We start from the raw sequence: 12,405 nt of genomic DNA on the forward strand, positions 1-12,405 counted from the left end.
GAGCCCAGCCCCCCCCCCCCCCCCCCCCCCCCCCCCGGTCCCCCAGGGTAGTGCCATTGCTTATTTGTAGACACCTTGTTTGTTTTGTTCTCCCCCTAGCAGAGCATGTGTTGGGGGATGGTGATATGTCATTAAAAGACTCTTTTACGCTTGATGGCTAGGTTGCACCTTAAACACCAGGAACCGAGAAAAGCAATTGAGCTCGTCCTTCGAACTTCCCAAAACAAGGTGGCTTCATGGTGCCACGTGGGTGAAGAAGTAACATGGAATACAGTCATTGGCCTTATAGCATTGTGATAAATGGTATTGTAGGACATCATGATGCCTCATCTCTAAAGTCTTATCTCCATCCAAGAGGAATCATGCACTCCAATCCTCTCAATGTTTTCTTGGCTACAAGGGACATTACCCAAAGATACAAGTGACAATGGCACGGTAGGGCCACACCATAGGTTGATCCAAGCCTCTTAAGGGTATTCTTCTGCTACAAGGAACATCTCCTCAAACTCCATAAGTAACCATGGCATGCTAGGGCCACATAATAATACTTGAATCCTCCCAAGGGTGGCTTACAAGGGACAAGAACCCAAGCTCCACAAGCGACAATGGCATGCAAGGCTGCAAAATAATCCACTCCAAGCCTCTCAAGGGTACATTTGTCTCTATATTCAAAACTTATGAAAGATCTAATAGCCACCTGCAAGATTATTCAGGGCAAAAGCCTCTAATATAGTCAACTTACCTCCACAATTTTGCATGTATAGGTTTTGTATCTTTCCAAAAAACAGTATTTTTGGAGCAATGCATGATTGCTAGGGCCACATAAGTAGTGTCAATTGTATGCTAGGGCCACATAATTATAAAGTCCAAGCCACCCATAAGTTAGTGGACATTTGGGGAGTGGCAAGACATGCTAGGCCTACAATACAAGGGGAAGTGTCCTAGTGATGCATTGCAAAGTAAAAGGTCTGTGTTACAATATGATAAGCTGGAAGCAAGCCTAGTGGCAGTGCATGACACAAAGCATGTTTGCAGTATTGTACTGATAAAGACAAAGGGATAAAGAACACTTTTCCACCCAAAGAAAGGCAAAAGCCTCATCATGATGCCTCATCTTTAAAGTCTTATCTCCATCCAAGAGGAAACTACAGAGTTACTATTTATCACTGACATGTTGTAAAGCCAGTGATTGTATGTATAACACTTTCCACCCTAATACCTTTGCAAGTATCCGACAAGTACAAGTGTTCTATTGTGCACTCTAAACCTTTTGCTCCATTGCAAATTTCTAGCTCTTTTCAAGATCTTTGGAGTTTTTGGCTTTCTAAAACAAGCCTTGAGGAGAAGAGAGTTGGGCATACGTTTGAAATTTTATGATTCTTTACATTGATTGGGCCTACCTTTTCCTGATTTCCCTTCTAATTTATTGTTTTAGAATGCCAAAAATGAACTCACATTATTTTTCAAAACATTGCATGCAAATATATAGTAAGTCTAGTCTCTATGTCATTGGATATAAGTTTTTACACGATCATGTCGTCAAAAAGTTCTTTGCATGCATGGAAATATAATAAGTCTGGTCTCTATGTCATTTGATAGAAGTTTTTGCAAGATGATGACGTCAAAAAGTTCTTTTTGTCCATGTAACCACATGTTTAAAGGACATGAATTGATTTTTGTAAGTTTCATCAAGAAATTAAAAGGTATTTGTAATGACTTTAAAAAAATTATAATCCCTATCTACATAGTGCCAAAGCACTCTAAGGAGAAGAAAATGTTGAAGGAAAAACAAAAGAGAAAAGAAACACAAATATACCAATGTGCACTCAACCACCTCTCTCTATATAAACACAAAAATTCTTTTGACTTTCCACCTTCATGTGTCTTTTTATTTCCTAAACTCACCCTTCACTTATGACTCTCGGCCGTCAATGGTCATCGGAGAAGGGGGCTAGTACACAACCTGCAAACGGGTGACAAGCACGAAGGGACATGCAGATCCAGTTTTTCATGTGTTGATGTGGTAGGCTCTGCGTTAATCCATGCTCCTGGATTCCGCTTGATGAGGTGTCCACAACAGGTGCGATTTCGTGTGCTGATTTGGGATGCAATTATTGGTCTGCAGGCCTCCATATTCCAAGTGCTGATTTGGTTGACATCCACTACTCGTCGCTGACTAGATTCTGCAGGAGAAAGGACAATGGATGGACGACTGCAATCAACTGCCCCCCTCCCCACAACCTTGACGATGTTTTGAAATGATTTTTTCTTCGAGATTGGGGGGCCCTAAATGTAAGATTACTAAATTAATGGGTCTTGCATTTTGGAATAAAATGACTCATATTGCATTCTTACACATCGTAGAACTATAAGTGGTAATGTGCTAAGCAAGTAAGTCAAAGGATATAAAGATAAAGAGGGAGAAGGGGAAATTTTAGCAATAAAAGTCTTCATTATCTCTTGCACTAAAAGCTAGAGTCTTGATATAAGATGCAATACCAAAAAATGTTCCCAATAGTGTTATATTCCATAATGAAATTAGTGGTACAACCTATGATGGCGAGCTCCTTGGTGGTGAAAAATGGGAGTTGATTATACTCTCTTTAAAACTTAAAAATAGGTCCAAGAAGAGCCCGCACCAGTAAAACATTTTTGCAAATTTTGCAAAAGTTTGTCTTTTAAAAAAAAAACAAGTTGATTAAATATCAAAATGCCGTGTCTTTTAAAAAAAAAGAGGATAAATAAAAAAATATTTACACCTAAATACCCCTAAATTTTATGAAAATTCCCAAAATGCCTCTCATATTTGTCATAAATTCCCAAAAATACCCTTGCATTTTTTCAAGATTCCCAAAATACCCTTTGTTATTCTTGTAAACATCTCCAAACACTTTCCTTTTTGCAACAACTAAAGTATGTTACTGCATGATCATTTTCCCCTAATTCAACAAGGTTGAGGTTGAGGTTGTTTTGTAATTTTATGATGTGCTTAATACAATTCACTCACAAATTGTGAGTTTTGCAAAAAAAAAAACCTGGACTTGCTTGGTGGGATGATGCTTTAGAACATAACACAACATATGCAGTTTGACTTAAAGCATCTAGTATTGAAGTAGACAAGATCGTGATTAACTTGCCAATTGCGGCATTACATGAGAGGCATATACATTCTGAAAATGTTATTATGTTAATAGAGAATATAGGGAGAGACATATAGATTTTAAAAATGTTATTATGTTTATGGGAGGACACAAAGTTAAGTGCATCAAGTAATGGAGAATATAGGCATGATTCGTTGCATTAGCATATGCCTCCAGCAACAGTGCCAATCGTTGTCCAATCATCACTTGCACCTACTAGCTCTACTCTTCAAGTATTAGCTTGAATCTTTAGAGAGTATGGGAGAAACGAGGACATATATAGTATGGCATCAATTATTTAGGGCTAAAGTAAAGATGCACAAGGTGCATGCACTACTGTAATACATATGCATTGGCTAGCAAACATATGTAAAGAGTTGCATGTCTAGTTAACATAGGCAAATGTTGATCGACATAGGGTGTATAGTTCTGAAAATAACATCCAAGTAAACCAAACTAAATGAAATAATATAGAAACTTCTAAAACAAGCAAATGGATAAAGCATCAATGAACAACAATAAAAAATGAAGTGCCTTACTGACCTGCAATGCTATACTAGTGCTTTTCAATTGTCCAATCTTTAGGCCGATGTTTGAGTCAAGCTACCAAAAAGCAATGTGAATAGTTAAACATTTCGTATTGCAATGAAACGTCACAGAATGAAAATACATAGTATACAGTGCACAACATGCAGAAGTGCCATCCAAAAGTATGGTGGACAGTTGGCAGTGTGGTCTCTCCAAAATTTATAAGAAACGGAAGCCGTGCCTTGCCCCATAACGTTTATGTGTTGAGCCAAGCAAATGCATAGGCATGGAAAATTGGATGCAATTAACAAACCTTGCAGTGTAGGTGAGCTGCAGTCATGCTTGTACCATCGAAACAACCAATTTTTGTGAATATATGTCCTCTATGGAGTTAACACAGATACAAAAGATGTAAGATATTGATTAAAGAGAAGAGTCTTATGTAGTGCGAGAAGTGCCCTCGCTTCGCATCCTAAAAAACCATGCAGAGCTTCGTGGCCTAGCCCTCATTTGGCTCATCTCGCAATAAATGCATTTCAAAAGATGACATTCTAGATATATTTTTTGACAGCCCTTGACTAGCATTGTCATTGTGAAATGCTTTTCCCAATCTCAACATTTTTCAAATTTCCACACACCTTCAAGATGCAAGCATAGGTAATTGCATTTAAAGAGATGTGCTCACTTTGCATCATTCAAAAATAGTCCAAAGCTTCCTTGCACCACCCCTGCTGGACATATCCCACACTTAATGCATTCTAGGACTTAGCATTTCAGACAGGTTGCTCCTCAAGAACTCTTCTGAAGTACACCACATTTGGCATACACATAGTGCCAAGCACAACATTTTGTTTCAGTAGCCACTAACTAAAAATATCATCATGAATTATGTGTTCCATATTGGCGTTCTGCATAGTACCACATGTCTTCAAGATGCAAGCATAGGTGATTGCATCTGGAGAAATGTCCTTGGTTGGCATTTACTAAAAACATCCCACTTTCTAGCCCTACTACTGTTGAGCATATCCCACAAATCAATGTGTTCCAAGAGACGACATTCCATACAGAAATCTTCTCAAGCACACCACATCTGATATACATGTCAATCAAGGTAGTGCCAAGCACGCCGCTCTTGTCGAAAAATATTATTGTTGCTCGTGCTCAAGTCTTACGTAGTGCGAGGAGTGCCCTGGTTTCACATCCTTAAAAAAACCAGCCATAGCTTCATGGCCTGTCCTTGTTGGGCATATCCCACCATCAATGCATTTCAAGAGGACATTTTAGACATACATGTCAACCAAGGTAGTGCCACATGACTTCAAGACAAAAGCGTAAGTGATTTCATCTCGAGATATGCCCTCGCTTTGCATCCGCTGAGGATAGCCCATGGCTCCTATTCTCTTTGAGCATCTGGATGTAAGGATTTTCCTGTCCACAATGACCCTACATTCTGATATCGATTTTCCCTCTTTCAAGCAATTTACTAAAATCACATACTAATGCAAGCAATGATATGTTTAATAATCCCCATATTTGAAGTGTTTTATACAAATTGCCTACTATATTTTCTCAAGGTGACGCCATGCAATAGCTCAATACTTCTTGACAAAGCCAAAAGTGCAGATACAAATGCCCTAACCAAAGCCACCATTGATGACATAGTCAACACTACCATCTGTGTGCAAGGTTAAACCATGTAGTCTTCCTAGTTGTGAATGTGTCACGTCCCAAGCTACTCATCACCCCATCTTGATCCTACATCATTAAATTTCAAAATTTTAACATCTATTTATTAAGCATTAAATAGCACTAACTCGAGTATGCATCAATGCATCTTCACCGCATGATGCAGCAATGCTAGGTCCAATTAAGGTTGACCACTACCTCCAGGCATCAACCTTATGATACACACAATGTTAATGTGTGAACACACTCAAGACCGTCGAGGCATGTTTTTTGCTCACAGAGGATTTCTTTCCCATCCTTTGTATATACGCCCATCACTCTAGGGCTATCTTATCTTGCATTTGCACACTAAGTAATACATTCTCAAATGTGTGCCTTGAACTTTTTCTCTATCTCCAAGTTGTGTGTGCATTTCTACAAGCCTAACTCCAACATTTGGTGTCACAACAGGTTGCATCCTCTCATGCATAGTTGTTAGCAACCTCTTGGTCACTTTCTTTTGATTTTTGTGAACTTTGGAAAGCGTCAGTAGCTCAATAAATACTTTGGGAGAACTCATAGAGCTTGGTGTGTTGAAAATTTTGATTCGGACTTATTTTAGCCTCCATTTACACTATGGTAGGTACTATACAAGCAATTTTGTCCTTTTGTACATAATTTCATCCTTTGCAAATTTTTTGCTATATAGGATGTACAATTTCCCTTGAGTTTCTACTCATTTTGGAGATTCTCCACATCAAGTTCAATCTTTCACTATGGCTGAGAGCAATGATGTTTTCAAGATGTTGTTTACTGATGGAAAACTGGATGGAAACAACAATGTAGCACATACTTGTTTCCAAGGGTATATGAAACATTGTTAAAGGTTTTGTGTAGTACAGGTTCTATAAATCCAAGTTCTATGGAGGATGTTGCAGGTTTATATAGTTGTGCTCCTAATGCTGGTGTTGTTTTACCTACAATTGAACAAACTCATTGGGATAGTAGAGATGCACACACATACATCAGTTACGTTCTCTCAAGTGCACCTTTACTTCTCACAACACATACTTGGGACATTCTAGCTAGATTATATGCAGGTTGTAATGAGGCAAAAATATATTATCTGCGCAAATAGCTAGAATAAAAAATCATGCATGAGGAAGATGAAATGGATAATTTTCTTGATAAAGTCAAAGATATCAATGAGAAACTTATTGCTATGGGTGAGGTCATTCCCAACCATTCACTTGTGTAGATCGTCCTGGTTGCATTACCAAATTCGTATCAAGATTTTGTTTCTACTTTGATACTAGTTACACAGGGCAATGGTAATACTGTTAAGTTTGATGGGTTGGCTATTACAAGACACTATGCTAAGAAAAACAGGGCTAAGCAATGTGCTATTGACCAAGTTTTTGTTTCTCCATAAAGAAGAGGTAGCAATAATAATGCCACTACTTCCAATGTTCCTCTTCAGGTAGAAAAACATCTGTGACAAATGCCTTTGATTACATGTGGATGGGTTTTCTAACCTCACTTTTATCTTATTGCATACATAACGAAAACCACAAACATAATTGTCAATCCATGGGATGAAGCTGACTCAACTAGCGCATAGAGGCTACAAGAGGGTCAATCTCTTGGAAAACAATAGACAACTCGCATCTAACTCAAGCTACACTCAAATGACCTAAGTCACCAAAAGCTAATCACTAATTGGCAAACAAACCATGACTGTTATAGCCTCAAATAACATCCGAATGTTATGAAACTTCTAGGACAAGTATATAAGACCTAAGCATACATGCTTATGGTCTCTCAAATCTCACTTTTAATGAAGTGCAAAAAACGCGATTATTAACAACAGTGAGATTTTGACCTAAACGTTTTTTGACCTCGAATGTATCTAAATGCTGAGCAATGATGCCCCAATACCTACCTATGCTTACTTTTTGATTTTTAAGCTTAAATTCCTACTTATGATGAAATTAGGCTGTGGTTGGTGATGCCAAAAGCTACGATTTACCATGATATATTTACGTCAATGTGTAGAGCTCTTACCTGTGGTTGCAACGCAACAGATGACACTACAATGTGACAACCGACAAGGGAGTAGGAAGCATGAGAAGGAGAGAAGTGAGCGCCGTTAGCTCACGATGTCTATTTCTTATCCAAAACTTAATAAAATCTTTACAAAGTTGGCTTTTATACCTTAGCCAAGGTTTAAAATGTGTAATGTCCGGACCCAAGATCTTTGAGGTTCCACAACTTACTATCTGCAACCTAGGTGCGCTAACTGACCTATTCTTTACATCTTGGAACTCTTATTGAGCCCATAACACGTTACAATTATCACAATGGCTAAATAGATCGAAAAATTACAATACATGGTCATTTTGAAAAAAATGTGAAAAGTGCATAGAAATGCATGGGAAACAATATGCTGTGCAAGAAAGATTTTGAGGGGTTCTTCAGAAAGATGGTGTAGCTATAAAAGCATATGTCGTGGCTTTACAAGCTGGCACCCCTTTAAGAAAAGTTTTTGTTATCGAGGATATGTGCTCTTATCTTACTGTGCATTGTGCGTGAGTGTTGGACTATATGACACTCCACTAATTGTAAGTCAATAGACTTTGACTCTTATGCTCATCTTATCCAGCATGAGTGCCATGACTTAGATATGATGAACTCTTCCACCTTGAGCGTAAGCCTAATAACTATGACTCTTAGCACAAAGTTTATTACGACTTGAAGCTTCGGGACTAATGCTTTGCTCATTTTATGGTTCAAAAACCCGACTTTGACTATGCCAAAGAGTGTTTTTTGCACCCTGAAGACTGTTTTTACATTCTTGTGCTTACTACAAACATTTCTTCAAGTAAAAATAAGCTTGAAATGTCAAAAAGAGGATTAGTGAAGCGCCAAGTTGGCATTGAAGGTTTGTTTTGCCATACCCATTTCATCAACTTTGAATCAAAAGATTTGTTGATTGGGTTGTCCTTCTTTGACTGTGAAGACTCCATTGTTTGTATGATTCTCCAATTGGGCATGTTGTAAGGAGTCTTTGAGGTTGTTGTAGGCCTCTGTTGGATGTCTACATATGGCTTTTGACTCAGTTCATTCAAAGACTTAGGAATTTAAATCTCTTGATGATCTTTGTATCTCCTTTGTTGACTTTGCTTCGCTCTAGGTCTTGTTGAGTTCTTGAGATCTTCATGCAAGTCTAGTGTAGTTGTAGTTGGCTTGTGGTTGACTGGTAGCCAAATCTTTGTATAACCTGTGTAGAATCCTTGTCCAAGAGGAAGATTCTTTGAGATCCGTTTTTGTTATGTATCCTCTTGAGCGTTGTGGTAGACATTAGCATCTTCCATTGTTGTTGTGTTGTATACCTGCTTCTTAGATATCCTAGGATATTGTCGAGGTTGATACCTTGTGGGCCTTCTTTCTTGGGAGGGACTTGATGTTACTTCATATGTCCTTACCTGAGGTTTTGGTATACATATATGTCTGTTACCTCTATAGTACTCTTCTTCCTTTAAGATCCATTGTGATGCTATCCATTCCATGTGTTTGTCTTTCTGTGTTGATTTCTCATCTTTAATCCAAACCGGATTATTGAATTTGACTAAACTTCTTAGAACAAACACTTTCTTGACTATCTTTTGCTTTCTTGAGTACTTTGGCTGAAATATCTTTGTTTATTTGAGTGTCTTCCTAGAGGTTTCAGTTGGGTCAATAGTTGACTTGAAGTTTTGAAAGCCTGACTTGCTAGAAGTATCGCATCCACGAGGGTTCTTTTATGTAGAGGCATATGATGTCACACCTTTTGTGCTAATTAGTGGAAGGTCCACTTTGTCTTTACCTTTGTTTGCAAGATTTTCCGTTGATTCTTGTGACTTTTGCAACTCTAAATCTAGCATTACTTCTATCTATATTTGTTGCTTGCTAACACTTGGGAAAGAGAGTATCACAATTGCATCTTCTCTGTAGGCCTTGTGTTGGTCTAACAATTGATGGCCAAGGATGACATCTGCATGCATGTGTTTTGAAGAATTTACTTGAAACTTTACCTGCTCTTCATGCTTCTGGATGATAAGTGTAGCAACCATTTCTTCTTTGCTCGCAACCTTACCTAGCATTTCTTTATTGTTCTTTTTTTCTTGGAGTGATCTTGAGTATTCTTTGGATGCTATCTACAACCATATTGCACTTTGCTTATTTATCCAATAGAGAATTACACCTGACACTTGCTCCTTTTGTACTGCTGAGAACCACAACTATTGTCATTGGAGGTTCTATTGAATATTTCTTTCCTACTTTTGTCATGGTCTCATCTTGATGTAAATGTGTCTCTATGGAGAGTGGCCTGAGACTTTGTTTTCCAATCTGACTTTCATCAACTGATTTAGCTGGCAATGTCTGGGTCTTTGGACTTCCTATTGCTTCTTGGGTGTTTGCAATTTTAAACTTCTTTACTTCTTGTCTTGGTGGCATTCTCTACATAATAGCTTTCATGGTTTCTCTTTGCTCTGTTAATATGCAATTCTTGATGGTTGATCTGCTTTAAGCTCTTCTAAGGTTAAGTCCGATGGAGATGAATTATCTTTAATAAGATTTGCTTTGGCATCGGTCTCCATTTTAATTGTCTTGTCCACGAGTGACTAGTCTTGGTCTTCATTCTTTGTTTTCTGTGATGACTCCGTCATGTTTGAACTCCGTTTCCCTAATGAAGATTCTGTTTTGGGGCGGGGGGACCAGCCCATCTTCTGGTCCCAAAAACTGTGTCGATCTTCTCCCTCGACTCTTTTAGTTGAAAGTTCATTTATTTTTAGCTTGTTGATTATTCGTGGCTCCCTATTGTGACACCCCATCTCCTGCAGTCTGCGCATCAATCTAGCTCTGGGCAATGTATCGAAGGCTTTGCGGAAGTCCACAAAGCAATAATAGAGCCGTCTCCCACGTGATCCACCCTCCTCAATAATGGTTCTGAGTGTCAGAATATGATCAAGAGTAGAGAAACCTCTCCTGAAACCCGTCTATCCTGCTGACCTCACATCCTCTCTCTGCCCATCTACTCATCTTCTTGGCCATTGGCATTCCCACAATGATGTTATCTGTAAGATCTTTTGCTATGATCACCTGGAATTGGGAAATGATAATCTGTGGACTGACTTGAATGGAGGTGGAGATGATTCCCCAACATTCTGATCGTTTGTTTCCAGATATTCTCACAGATTTAGGAGCATCTTCCAACTGTGGTTGGCCATATCTTTTCCAAGTGTGAAAAGACATGAGGTTCTTGTCTAACTGAAAATCTAGCTTAACTTCACTTGACAGCTTTTCTTCGTTTTCATTGGTGATGTTGCACTTGATCTTCTCAGGATTTCTTTCTCTACTGATTAATTTTGTTGTGGTAGTTTCCGTGGGTTGAACTTTTTCTACATTGGCTTTGTCTTGATCACCTGCTTCCGTTGATGTTGACTTGTATGACTGTGACAATGCACCTTTTTCTTGCAACTATTGAGCATTCTCTGCCTGCATTTGATTAACTTTTGATCTTAGAAGATCCACTGTACTTTCTGGCAGAATCTGTCTTTGGAGGAGTTTTTGGTGGTGACCTTTTCTGGACTTTAGCTTCCATTGACTTTGACCTATCTATCACGTGTTCTAGTAACTTGAGGCTTTGCATCATCTTTAAAAGTAGTCTTTGACTCCAAGTTTAACATCCGTAGGGACTTGTACAAGGTCATGAACCTGTTGGTATTCATTACTGTCTGCATCTTGAAATGCTTATGTGAGCTTGGTCACATGCACTTGCTTGAACACTATGGGATTTGTTGGCTTTTGGCTTTGACTTGTGGAGATCAAATGTTTTGTACCTCATGATCTTCATACATATATTTTTTTTACAGATTTTGATGGGATCTGGGTCAGTGGAAACTTCCAACAACCATATGATCTTTCAATGGTTTTTGCTTTGAAGGGGTCTGCTGGCTAGAAGTTCTAGGGCTTCTTACTGGTGTAGCATTTCCTAGTACTAGCGCTGAGCTTGATGGATTTGTAGTTCCCCTTCCTAGGGTGATCATTATAGCCTGCTCCATTCTGAGGCTCTGGTTTAGTCTCAACTTTTGAGATTGTGAAGGCACGCTTTGGGTAGCACTGTCAATGTTTGGAATCTGTAAACCTTCTGCATAGTTTCCTATGTATCTCCATGAAACATGACAAATTATTCCACAAGTCAAGCTATAGATAGCATTATCTTTGCCCTGATATTGTCTATCCCATGGGTCACCTATGATATGAGATTTTGTGGTTTCAGGACCCAAGTCATCATAGATCTTAGACTCTCATCTATATCTACGACTGCTTTGGTCAAAGTATATGCTCCCTTGGTCACAATGTTGAAGTTTGATTTTCGATGGAGGAGAGTTTGGCTCTGCAAAGATTTCTGGGTTCACCCGATGAATATCCTTTATCTCTAGAGAGGATGGGCTATAATAGATTCTATCTTCTGAAATGAATCATTCTTTTTGATCTATCATTGGACGCACTTCTATGAGCTGGGATGTGGGCCACTGTTCAAACACTGGTTGATCCTTTTTGTACAGTTGCCCTTTTTGGTCCACATAGTGTGCATATGAATAATGTGTGCCATACAAAGCTAACATCATTCGCTTTGATGTGTCCCTTAGACTCATGAATGATTGCACACTTGTGGTAGTGGATGCATAATCATTTGAAAACCTTACACTCTTTTTGACCTTAAGTGATAAATCGGGATTCACATTTCTAGTTTGCTCCATGCTTTTCTTGGCAGTTGATGTGTCCCTGTTGTCTGAATTTCTTGGACAATCTTCATAAAATGTCCACTTTTTCTTCCACAATCTGGCGAATACGCCATGACTGGTGATATTTCATTTGGTTCTATCATGTCAAGCTCTAGCTGAGAAATTTCAGCTTCTGTACTCGGCAAGTTATCGGCATCTTTTTTAAAAACACAGAGCATCAAGTTGTAGACTGCTCCATCTTGAACTTTATATTGTTTTTGACTCGATTCTCCAATTAGATT

General features: G+C 38.7%; 1 protein-coding gene across 1 annotated transcript in view; it reads left to right on the forward strand.

Annotated features, from left to right (window-relative positions):
- Positions 1 to 449, forward strand: part of LOC147426657 (protein NUCLEAR FUSION DEFECTIVE 4-like) — a 54,847-nt gene extending 54,398 nt beyond the window's left edge. The window contains exon 3 of the mRNA XM_086498979.1: positions 162 to 449. Coding sequence (XP_086355105.1) covers positions 162 to 297 — 136 coding nt within the window. The 3' untranslated portion in view covers positions 298 to 449. The remainder of the gene's footprint in view (positions 1 to 161) is intronic.
- Positions 450 to 12,405: the final 11,956 nt, after the last annotated feature.

This window comes from Adiantum capillus-veneris, chromosome 24 (assembly GCF_014529385.1).
Source record: "Adiantum capillus-veneris isolate H3 chromosome 24, ASM1452938v2, whole genome shotgun sequence".
Lineage (NCBI taxonomy): Eukaryota > Viridiplantae > Streptophyta > Polypodiopsida > Polypodiales > Pteridaceae > Adiantum > Adiantum capillus-veneris.